Source organism: Sus scrofa, chromosome 9, assembly GCF_054392235.1.
Source record: "Sus scrofa isolate SSC_HxYL_T2T_F1_AM1 chromosome 9, Sscrofa_HxYL_maternal_Yorkshire_Landrace_v2.0, whole genome shotgun sequence".
NCBI lineage: Eukaryota > Metazoa > Chordata > Mammalia > Artiodactyla > Suidae > Sus > Sus scrofa.
Window position 1 is genome coordinate 86841563 of NC_139391.1, and position 12918 is coordinate 86854480.

The following is a 12918-nucleotide window of genomic DNA, read 5'->3' on the forward strand; positions in this document are numbered from 1 at the left end:
GAACCTCCATATGCTGTGGAAACAGCCCAAGAAATGGCAAAAAGACAAAAATAAATAAATAAATAAATATTTTATAATAGTCATTTACATATAAATACATATAAATATATTGATGTATACTTATCCAATAATAATGTATAAAATAATATGTTAGTAAATAAATGAACACATATTTATTTTAGAAATAAATAAAATGTGACTCCTGGCCCAGGCCAAATTCCTCCTGCCCCCATCCCACCACTAACTTCTGTCCAGGGTCCCCTGTCTTCTGGCTTTCTAAGGACTTTCCTGATGTCTCTGTTCCATCTTCTTATCCCATTTCCAGTTCATTACTGCAGACAGTCATCTCTTTTCTCTTCTGTATCACAGTTCATTGCTATAGGCAGTCATTTCCTTTCTCTTCTGTGTCACCACTTTATTCTTCTATCCTGGGTCACTCACTTTGGAACTCAAACGTGCCTTTAAAACAGTCCCTCCTTTCTTTGAAATCTATCTCTTGACCCTGATCCTACTGGCTACCATGTCCTTTCTCTGCCCTCCTTAAGAGTACAGATTCTCAAAACAATTGTATTCACTCACTCACTGTCCCTACTTTGCTGAGGCTGCTCTTTTTTAAAAAATATTTTGTTGAAGTATAGTTGATTTACAATGTTTTGTTAATTTCTGCTGTACGCTGTAATGACTCATTTTATATATATATATATAATATAAACATATATATGTATATAACTTCTTCATATTCTTTTCCGTTATGGTTTATCACAGGATATTGAATATATTGCCATGTGCTGAACAATAGGACCTGTTGTTTATCCATCCTATATATGAGTTTGCCTTTGCTAATTCCAAACTCCCCACCCTTCCCTCCCCTACATTCCTCATCCTCTTGGCAACCACAAGTCTGTTCTCTATATCCGTGAGTCTGTTTTTGTTTCATAGATATGTTGATTTGTGTCATATTTTTGATTCCACATATAGGTTATATCATATGGTATTTGTCTTTCTCTTTCTGACTTGCTTAGCTTAGAATGATAATCTTTAAGTCCATCCATGTTGCTAGAAATGGCATTATTTGGAGTTCCCATTATGGTGCAGCAGAAGCAAATCCAACTAGGAACCATGAGGTTGCAGGTTTGATCCCTGGCCTCGCTCAGTGGGAACCTCCATATGCTGAGGGTTTGACCCTAAAAGGACAAAAAAACAAACAAAAAAATGGCATTATTTCATTATTTTTTGTGACTGAGTAAAATTCCATTGTATATATATACCCATCTTTCCTATCCATTCATCTGTTGATGGACATTAGGTTGCTTCCATGTCTTGGCTTCCATGTATTAGCTATTGTTGATGGCTGCTGTAAACATACGGGTGCATGTATCTTTTTTTTTTTTTTTTTTTTTTGGCTTTTTAGTGCTGCACCCATGGCATGGAAGTTCCCAGGCTAGAGATTGAATCTGAGTTAGAGCTGCTGGCCTACACCACAGTCACAGAAACTGAGGATCCAAGCTGAGTCTGTAACATCAGATCCCCAACCCACTGAGCGAGGCCAGGGATCAAACCCACATCCTCATGGATACTAGTTGGATTCGTTTCTGCTGGGCCACAATGGGAATTCCCCATGTATCTTTTCGGATTATAGTCATTTTTTTTTTCTTTTTCTTTTTCTGGGCTTATGCCCAGGAGTGGGATTGCTGGATAATTATGATAGTTCTATTTGTAGTTTTTTGAGTAACCACCATGCTATTTTCCATTGTGGCTACTCCAATTTACAGTCCCATCAACAGTGGAGGAGGTTTCCCTTTTCTCCACACCCTCTCCAGCATTTATTATTTGTAGACTTTTTAATGATGGCCATTATGACCAGTGTGAGGTGGTATGTCACTGAAGTTTTGATTTGCATTTCTCTAATAATTAGCAATGTTGAGCATCATCTCTGTGTTTATTAGCCATGGATATGTCTTCTTTGGAGAAATGTCTCTTTATGTCTTCTGTCCATTTTTCAATCGGATTGTTTGTTTTTGTTACTGAATTCAGTAACTGTTTTTGTTACCGAATATGAGCTGTTTGTATATTTGGAAATTAATCTCTTGTCAGTCACATCATTTGCAAATGTTTTCTCCCAGTCTGTAGGTTGTCTTTTCCTTCTGTTCATGGCTTCCTTTGCTGTGCAAAAGTTTTTAAGTTTGATTAGGTCCCATTTGTTTATTTTTGCTTTTATTTTTGTTGCTTTGGTTTTTATCTAATTTGCCAATGACCTGCCTTTTGCCATCTGATCCCACTTTTCTCAACCTCCTGCTATAGTTTGCCACAGTCGCCCATTTTTGTCTTCTCAAAACACTATTCCCGCCCCTGCCCCAGTACTAGGCCTTTGAAACCCCACACTTATCAGGATTTCTCCCACACTTCAGGGCCACTCTTCTGAAGAGTGTTTTCACTCCCATCCAGTTTTGCTGGATTTTCCTCCTCTGCTTATCGTCTAAGTTCTTGAACTCTCCAAGGCTCAGTCTTGGCCTTCTCCTGAGTGATCTCATTTAGTCATATAATTTAAATTCCATTATGTATTAATCTCATCCAGGACATTCTATGCATGGATTCTCATACATTCAATTATGACTAACTTTTTTAATCTTTCAAATTGGTGGTTAAGCTCTCGTCTACAGGTGCTTCCAGTTGATTTCAGGTTCACGACTGAATGAGAGAATCATCACATTCCTGGTCTTTTCCCCGTGGGCACTTCTTTATGAGGCATAATGAGCTGCTTGCCATGCAGACTCTTTATTTTCCTGCAGCCTCTCAAACCAGCCATTGCGTTACCATCCTCTCTGAAATGCAGGAGTCAAAACATTGTTTACAAGTCTTTCTGTTTCCACTCCCTGGGAGGCTAAAGCTTCATAATGTTCTGTTTTGGAACTTCCTCCCATATCCTTCACCAGTGGGGGCATGGGCTTCTTGTCACCTGTCTCTCTGTCATTCTAAGCTCTTTCCTCTATACCGATAAGGAAACATTTGGGTTAGAAATTGGAAATCCGTTCCTGTAAATCTCCATCATCGCATCTGCTGGATTCCTTTGACCTGGGTCTGTGGGGCCTCATTCCTACTGAAAGAGGATGAGAATCACTTCCCAGAATGTTACCAACACCTGGGACACATCTTTAAGTCTTCCTCCAGGCATTCTTTGGTCTTCTAGTGCTCTCTCTGGGGACAGGGTCCTGACCTGTAACCCCCAGCTCTCCACACGCTTGATGCCTTTGGCAGTGGACACAGGTGGAGAGATGGCATCATTTGGCACCGTGGATCTCCAGCTCCTTGCGGCACTCTCTTCTCTTGGCCTCGGGGCACTACACTCCTGATTCCTTCCTCCATCGTGGCTGCCCTGTGGCAGTCTCATTCACTGGTTCTTCTTCATCTCCTGTTAGCACACATCAGAGTCCCACAGTCTCACAGATGATCACATACATACTGTTGCAGTTGCAGGATCAAATGGCCAGAGGATCTCCCAGAGACCAGCACTGAGATGCAAAATGACAAGGCCAAATACACGAGCCCATCCTAGGACCCCAGGCTCACTCCCCAGCCTGAGACTCTGCACATGCCTTGTCCCTGCCCCGAGGTTCCACTTTCAGTCTCATCCTCAGGCTGGAATCTGGTCTCAGTCAGGTGACTCTCACTCTGGGTCACACAGACTGGACCTGACCTCACTTCCCGTCCCAGACCATATCCACAGCTTCTAAGTTGAAGGGAAGGATATGTCCATGCTGTGTTTTTATAAATCCTCTGATAATCTGCGCTGTAATTTATCTGAACCTGGAGAGCCCTTTAATGACTCGATGTTACTATCTCTTTGCCTGAATTAAACCCTAGTCTCTGTTTTATAATTTTTAGGTGTCCCTTTGATCATTTGAGAAACTTCTTTAGCAGGGGAGAGAAAAACTGAATACCTGTGCTTCATGTGTGTCATTGTGAATATTACATCCTCTTTCCAATCATCAGTTATAACCCACCCTCTTTCTTACGTCTCTGAATATTATTCTGGTTGTGTATCACTTAAGTTTGCCTCATTTTATTCTCAGAGCCTTGTGCTGCTGTCTGTGGGCAGGCGAGCATTAAAGTGATGCAGCGCACTGTGCTCCTTCTCTAATCTTTCTAGCCCCCTTATGCTGTCTTGGTAGCCTCTAGATTAAATACCCTGAGATCACCACAGAAGTCTGTAGAGGGTTTGGCACTGTCACAGCTTCTTGGACACATTTATTGAAGGAGCAGCAATGAATTTAAATCACTGTATTATTTTTCATCATACTCCAGGTAGATGTTGATGCAAATTCATTGAATTCCAATGATGTATTTGTCTTGAAACTGCAACAAAACAATGGCTACATCTGGATAGGAAAAGGTGCCAGCCAGGAGGAGGAGAAAGGAGCAGAGTATGTGGCAAGTGTCCTCAAATGCAAAACCACAAGGATTCAGGAAGGCGAGGAACCAGGTGTGTGCAGGAGGGGCCAAGGACACTAGCCAGAACTTCTATTTGGTACACTTGTTAATCATGCAGACTATTTATTTTTTCACAATTAGGTACTTTGTCATGATTATAGGGCATTAAGAACCTTTTACTAGCTGTAAAAGTGGGTGACAGTACTCGCTATATTTAACTTCTTAACGATGACATTGAGGTGGGATACTATTTGTGAATGTAAAGCAGTATTGACTATCTGCTCCTGAAAATGCGTTGGCTAACTCAGTATGTTTCCACAGAGGAGTTCTGGAATTCCCTTGGAGGGAAAAAAGACTACCAGACTTCTCCCCTGTTAGAAACCCAGGCTGAAGAGCATCTGCCTCGGCTTTATGGCTGCTCCAACAAAACTGGAAGATTCACTGTAAGTGTCTTGTGAAACCTTGGGGTAGAACCGAGCATTATGGAGGGAGAGGCATTCTGGGGTTGGCTCTGACACTTTCCAGCCACGTTCCCGCTCCAATTCTTGGTTTTAGTTTACCTGCAAACCACTAATGACAGTCTTTGCTCCACCCAGGGTTGGTTTAAGAGCTGATGATGTAATGGATATGAAAACAACGGAATACTGTAATGTACTGTATAAATCAAGCTGCTCTTAAAAATATCAGCTACTTTGCACCTGTATCAGCGTGCAGTCATTGCTGTATGAAAATGCATGTGGTTGGATTTGCTAATTTAATAATTTGACAATTTTTGTGGACAGCAATAGTGGTTTCTCTGATTAAACTATTTAAATTCTACACTGCAGTTTTCCAGAGGAATAAAAAGTTTCCCCATGTTGTCTGAGTAAAAATATTATGTAAATACTATGATCATTGGTCAAAATCACAGAAAGCTATATACATACCTGCAGATTAACTGAAATCAGGAATATTTCATTTTATAGTCACAGTCACATTCAAAGGTTTTGCATTCTAGGCAGTTTAAAGTAAAAGAATCTGTGTATAAGATGATTTTCTGTGAGGCTTTGAAATATCCTGGGCTGCAGCCCCTCATCTCAGGTTAATCGCAAAAATTCCTCTTTCTTTGTTTGACATGTTAGGCTTTTGTATTAGTTTTTCATTTAAAAAACTAATTCCTCGCCTATAAAATTTGATCCAAAGATGTGGTCACCATGTCTTGGTGAATACAAGCTTTGCTTTTCAACATATACATGAAAATTTAGTATTTTTCCAGGTACATTGAGTGCTTGAAATAAAATGCTTTGAAGTAGAAATTACTCATGTGTGAGCCACGCTTGAAGCTTAGAAGTGATTTGACCTAATATGTAAAGATTTGAATGGTGGATTGTAATAAATATTAGGTTGTTAGGCATCACAATTGCTCACCTATTTTGCTGGAAATCCCTGTATTTTATAAATGTGTTGTCAGAAAACTCTGTTGATTTACTCTTTTGACTGTTGATTTGATATTGCATCCAAACAACAGCTTTTTAAGCATATGCTTCTATAATTTCTTGTTAGTACTATCTCCTAATAATTCTGTACATAATGTGTTTGTTTCCAATGAAGATATATTTTACAAAAATAATACCTGGGCTTTATTCAAAGTCAGGTTTAAAAAGTCTATCGGACTTTGTTTTTTGTCATGTACATTTTAAAAAGAAATATACTTTTCCTTTACACCTACTCATATTCTTGGTTGGTGTTTGGAACTCCTTCTATGCCCTTCACGATTTGAGGAAAAGGAGTGTTACTAACAAATGTTTGCTCTTATTATCATGTCACAAAGCAGGCTTCATAGGAGACAGCAGAGCCTGTTGGTTAAATGCAGTATTTAGATCCAGTCTGCCTGTGTGACATCACTTACTTGGTGATGTTATTTACTAGCTGTGTGACCTTAGGCTGGTTACTTCTCTGTGCTGTAATTTTCTCATCTGTAAAATGGTGATAATCCTCTTACCTATTTCATAGGATTGCTGTAAATATTAAATTAGTTGTTGCATATAATGGATTAGAGTAGTGCCTGGTGTGGAGTAAGTGATGTTTATTTTTGCTTTCTTAAAACATTATGTAATTGGTAATTATTTTGTGGAAAGAAATATGCAGATATCCTTGCCTTCTGTAAATGGTTCATGTTTGTTTGTTTTTTGTGTAACTCAGAATATCATTGGATTACAACCAATGGGTATGTCATGCTCAGGAGGATGAAGGTTGGGTTCGTGCCTCTTCCCTACAACCCCACCCCCACCCCTGCCCCAGACAGAGCCCAGGAGCGCAGGCAGGCTCCTGCTGAGTCATTTGCTAATATGATATGGCCAAGGCCACTATCAGCTTTGCCTGCTCACCTGAACTGTAGAGTCGCAATGCAGAGGGATGAAGTGAGGAAGTGTGCAAATCATAATCCAGTCTACCTCAGCTGCCTAAGGATCAGAGAGGGTTTCCTTCAGAATTCTTTAAACATTTTGAACTTTAGATTAACCCCTGCCTGCTGGTGCATTAAACTCATCCTCCCTCTTACCCTTTAATGTCCACTGTAGAGAACATGATTTAAGACATTTGAAGTAAAAAAGTGAAACTTTGCACATGGAATGTTATAGTACCATCTTATTGAAAACTGTTGGTTTGTGAAAATGTCTAGACCTATTGGTTTTATTAAAGTAATCTTGACCTACAAGATGGAGGACAATGTAATACCCAGATCAGAAACTCAGATGTCTTTAGGAACTAGGAAGGTAAAAACCTGTGAAGCAACTTGTCATAAGGAACTGGAAAGTAGAGATAACCATGGCCAGACTGACTTCATGTGGCCTTCCTGAGGGATTCAAATGCAATGTTTATGTTAAGCCTGGTCCTTGCCAAATAAGATACCATCAGTTTGTGATACTTGATTAAACAGGTAAACAATTATTTAAATCTTTATTGCCCAAAAAGAAGAAAAAAAATGAATACCAAACTTTATTTTTCCTCTGTTACAAAATGGCACAAAGCATTTGTATCCTATATTAGAAATTTCATTGCTTGACTGTTTGGTCATAAAGCTTTTTCATACATTTCAGATTGAAGAGGTCCCAGGAGAGTTCACCCAGGATGACTTAGCAGAAGATGATGTCATGTTACTAGATGCTTGGGAACAGGTAAAACTATATTTTGTTCATAACAAGAGAGTGCACTTATAGTTGGGAGCTGACAAAACCTGCTTTGAGAAATGGCAGGTCTAGTAATAAAGCAATTTAGGCTGTATTTAAAAGAGACTCACCACACTTTAGCAACAAACAAACAAAAAACAAACTGATACACATGGCAAGTTGGTTTCTTAATGTGGAAATAATTCCACAGCAACCCATCTTTTGCTGTATAGTTTTAGGCAAAAAAACTCCTTCTGTTGGAGTCCCTTGTGGTGCAGTGACCAGAGCTACTGCAATGACAACACCAGATCCTTAACCCACTGTCATGGGTGTGGCAAAAACAAAACAAAACAAAACATAAAACAAACCTGTTTTTCATTTATTTGTAAAACTCACTCTTCCTTATTTATTAATACATTCATTCATTCACTCATTTAAGTAATAAATGCATTAATTGCTACAATCCATGGAGGTACAATTCCACAGGGAGTCTGAAACAGAATTTCTCTTGAAATTTGACAAGAAGTCATAGTGGACCCCTCACCTGGGGAAGAAGCAGACACAGGATTGTTTTTGAATCTTTATAGTAAGATATATTCCTGTTTCATATATCTTTATTTGGTAGAATATTAATGGTGATTTGACACCTCACATCTGATATTTTTCTTTAATCTCTATGTAAACTAATAATAGTGAAAGGGAAAAATAAATATGTTGGGAATTAAGTTGTATAGAACAATTATGAAACAGTTATCTGAATTAGGCCTAGTCTAAGTCAGCCATAGAGATTGTTATTCTTAGGTCTGTCCTTATTTGGTAAGTCATTCAATTATATTACACCTTAGCTTTTTGGGGTAGAATTACCATATTTGAATTTGGAATCCCATCACAGATTTTTACTTAAGTGAATTGATGATTCATTACTGAATATGAAATGTATTTAAGAATTATGAAATAAGAATTACACTCCCGGGAGTTCCCATTGTGGTGCAGCAGAAACGAATCCAACTAGTCTCCATTAGGATGCGAGTTCAATCCCTGGCCCCGCTTAATAGGTTGGGGATCTGGCATTGATGTGATCTGTGGTTTAAATCACAGATGTGGCTCAGATCCCACATTGCCGTGGCTGTGGTGTAGGCCAGCAGCTGTAGCTCCGATTCGGCCCCTAGCCTGGGAACTTCCATATGCCATGAGTGTGGCCCCTAAAAAGACCAAAAAAAAAAAAAAAAAAAAAAAAAAAAAAAGAGAGAGAGAGAGAGAGTTACATTTCCTTATTGAGAAGAATTCAATCTTTTCCATTTGTAATCATCTCTACTGTTTCCACAATCATGGATACTTTAGAATATTTCCAGTTCTAAAGTTTGTTTTAAAAAATAATACTTTCATTTACATTGCCAGGCTCTCATGGTGTATTCTCTGCCTGCAAGAAAATATTCACCACTTTCAATATGAATTAGAATACAGTCAGAACTAATTTGACCAAAATTTTTCTGCCAACAAGTGATCTTAAAGTGCTTTAAATATAAAGTAGTTCAGGAGAATTTTTCAGCATTGAAGTACTCAACCCACACATCTGACAAAAAGGATACAGAATTTATATCAATTTTTTAAAAAAATCAATATTTACACAGTAAACATTATGTACTTTTACCAAAATGATAGCATAACATAGGATAAGACCACTAGGTTGAAGTTAGGGGTTCCTGATGGGGGTTTGGGGTGCCCACAAACAAGCTACTTGTGGTTCCCCCAAGATAATAATATGGGGATAATGACTGCCTTACACACCCCAGGCAAAAAACAAACAAACAAACAAACAAAAAAAGCCAATATGTTGTTTTGGGGAAAGTTCACTATACCAACTATATATGGAAAATACTATATACATAAAATGCTAGAATGTGAAATCTGGAGTCAAACTGGCTGGATATAAATTTATGTGTCTCCTAGTAAGTGTAGATATTGGGAAAGTGATTGACCTTCTGTGTGCCTCCATTTCCACACCCCTAACTTCTGGGGTGGTTGTGAAGATTGAGACTATGTGAGAAGCATTTTGCATAAGGTTTGCACTGAGTCAGCACTCCCAAAACAATGTTATTATGACTGTTTCATTTTTCAGATTTTTATTTGGATTGGCAAAGATGCCAATGAAGTTGAGAGAGCAGAATCTCTGAAGTCTGGTAAGTAGATCCCATGGGCAGTTACGGCAGTAACCCTGAATAGTTACTACTCTTTTTAGCACATCTTCCAAAACTATGTATCAAAACTGAGAATAAGCTTAGCTTTCATCTCCTGAACTAATAGAGTAATGGGATTTTTTTTTAAAGTGAAGAATTTCAGAATAGGAACAAGAAAAATATGATTTGTTCTCTAATTTAGAATATAATTATATCAATTTACTTAAATTTTTAAAAATTCATTTTGAGTAATGCTGTTCTTTCCAGCACAATTTTTTATATTATTGCAAACCAAAGAATAACTATGCTGTCAGGATAACTTCATAAAGTTTAGACTTTTTTCAGGAAATAATGAGATTTTCATACATATTCCATGGCAGATGAAAGAAATCAATAAGGAATTGTTCATATAGAATAACATTGGCTACTTAGGGGCAATGAAAATTTGATCTTTACTGGAAGATTTTTTATTCTGTAGTTATTTTACTTTAATTGAATGTATCTTTTAATTCTTTTTAGCCAAAATGTACCTGGAGACAGACCCTTCTGGAAGAGATAAGAGGACGCCAATTGTCATTGTAAAACAAGGCCATGAGCCACCCACGTTCACAGGCTGGTTCTTGGGCTGGGATTCCAACAGGTGGTAAACGATTTTTATAGGATAAAACAAGCAAACATTATGGGGCAGCTGTCCCACTGCTGTTCTAGGGGAGGAAAAAAAAAAAAGAGTAGTCTGTTTGACTTCAGAAAATTAACCTTGGCTATATGGCTGTTTTTTAATGCATAGTATTGCTTTGAAATTTTTTAAAAAATGGAATTTTCTTATGATAATATTTTAAAATAACTCTAAGTAAACTTTTGTTATGGACCATTATTAGCTTAGCTGGAAACTGACATATCTCTTTAAATGACCTTTTAAAGGTGAAAAGCTATGCACAGCCTAAGGGAGCTTGTCAGGAAATTTTATAATTCAGGAGCTGTTAGCCAAACTTGTCCTTTAATATACCAGAGAAGAAAGTTATAAATGTCTTTGAGGTTATTCTCCTTTCTATGTGTTGTTATACAAAGACTCACATATTTGCAGTACAGCTTCTATTAAGACAGCTTTAAAAATTTGTTTTCCTGCTTTAGCCAATGTAATGTTGATATCATTAACCCCTAAGTGTTATTTTCTTAAGAGAAACTACTTTTCTGGCCTGTTTAAAAGCCTTTGGAAGCACAGCTCTTTTATGACAAAATAATTTGTATTCTTATTCATATACATATATTTGACAGTACATGTTTAATATCTGAAAAGATACATACAAAAAATAAAACCTTCACTAATCCTATCTTTGATCATTAAAATACCTCTGTTTGTAAAGGTTTTTGTGACATTTTATTCAAGTGTGATGTGTGAGTTAATTACATGGTTAACTTTAAGGTTAAAAATACTTTTATGGGAATTCCCCTCATGGTGCAGCAGAAACAAATCCAACCAGGAACCATGAGGTTGCGCCTCACTCAGTGGGTTAAGGATCCAGCGTTGCCGTGAGCTGTGGTATAGGTCACAGACGTGACTCTGATCTGGTATTGCTGTGGCTCTGACGTAGGCTGGCAGCAACAGCTCCAATTAGACCCCTAGCCTGAGAACCTCCATATGACACAGGTGTGGCCCTAAAAGAGGAAAAAAACAAAAAACAAAAAACGTTTTATGCTTAAATATGAATTTAATTTTTAAAAATTTATTCCCATTAAGTAGTCAAAATCAAACTTTTCACGGTTACATCATTTTCAATTTTAAATGTCATAGTGCAGATAAAACCGTTAAAAGATAAACTGAACTGTATTAGCAGTTTTAAGAGGTTTTTTTGAGCAAAGACTGATTTGGATTGGGCAGAGGCAAACTGAACACGAGAGAGGCCTTCATAGGAAAAAGGTGGAAACAGCAAAGAGATGACTAATTGGTTTCAGCTTAAAGTCTCCTTGGCTGTTTGTGACTGATTGTCTTCAGGTTTGGATTGGGTAACCCTGAGGCCTTTGCAGGCTTAGATTTTGACTTGCTCACATCCATGGCCAGAGGCATCTCTGTCTACTGGCCGCCTTGCTCACTTAAATTCACAGCGGGCAGAAAACAGGAGCTGGGGAGAAGATGGAGCTCTAGTAAGGCAGAAGTCAATTTTGGCGGTAAGCTTGGGCAGAGGGTGAGGGGGTGGTGGCTGGTTGAGGAGGGGAAGTGGCTTTTCCACAAGAAGGGCAATCAGCCAAGGAGGGACATGGGGAATTCTCACCCTCTTGCTGGGGAAGGAAGGGCTCTGTGTTTCAGATTTGGTCTGGTATGGGAACACGGGCCCAGGTCCATTGCAGTCTAAAGATGTACAGTCTTGTGGGGGCTTCTGTGGGTGGTAAGGAAGCAGTGAGATGCTGTACTTCTAGAGCCTGTTAATTCATTGAGAAATATTTATTAGGCAGCTTCTTGGTGTCAGGTGCTATTGTAGGGACACAGGACCCAACGTGAATGAAACAGACAGAATTCCATTTATCATGGAATTTATATTGCAAGGAAGAGGCTAATAAAAACAAAATTAATAAGTAGATATATTGTAAAAATATGTTAGAGGATAAGTTCTATGGAGGAAAAAAGATAGGGGAGGAGGACAGGAAATACAGGGTGAAGAGTAAAGCAGATGCCATTTGAATAGGGCGCTTAGAGAGGGAAGGTCTTGCTGAGAAGGTGATAGTCACACAGAGAACTGGCAGGAGGAGCAGTGAACCCTGCGATCACACCCGACAGGGGGTGACCGCAGGGTTCTCTCCTCCTGTCACCCTTGGGCTACAAACCTTTCATTTTAGGCAGAACTGCTCTAAACAGGTGGCTTCCCCAAATCCCAAAGCCCTGGGGACTCAGGGGCAGGGATGGTGACGCCTAAGGAAACAGACCACGAGGGTGGTCACAGAAACCACTGACTCGCAACAACATAGGTTGTGTCAGGAAGACCTAGGAGTCAGGTGTTGGTAAACTGAATAAGAGAATGTATAAAAATTACCTGGGAAGGGTGCGCTAGGGAATTCCTGTTTTCGTTTACACCCAAAGCTGATGTGGAGTGAGGAAATACCTACCAAACACAGGAGATTAACCGGGGGGAGGGGAATCTGTGTCCTTTGAAAAAGAACAAAATTCAGTGGGT

General features: G+C 38.8%; 1 protein-coding gene across 1 annotated transcript in view; it reads left to right on the forward strand.

Moving 5' to 3' along the window:
- Positions 1-11080, forward strand: part of SCIN (scinderin) — an 82027-nt gene extending 70947 nt beyond the window's left edge. Inside the window, 5 exon segments of the mRNA NM_001244731.1 lie at positions 4303-4480; positions 4750-4871; positions 7506-7583; positions 9694-9754; positions 10271-11080. Of these exon segments, the coding sequence (NP_001231660.1) occupies positions 4303-4480; positions 4750-4871; positions 7506-7583; positions 9694-9754; positions 10271-10398 (567 nt within the window). The 3' untranslated portion in view covers positions 10399-11080.
- Positions 11081-12918: the final 1838 nt, after the last annotated feature.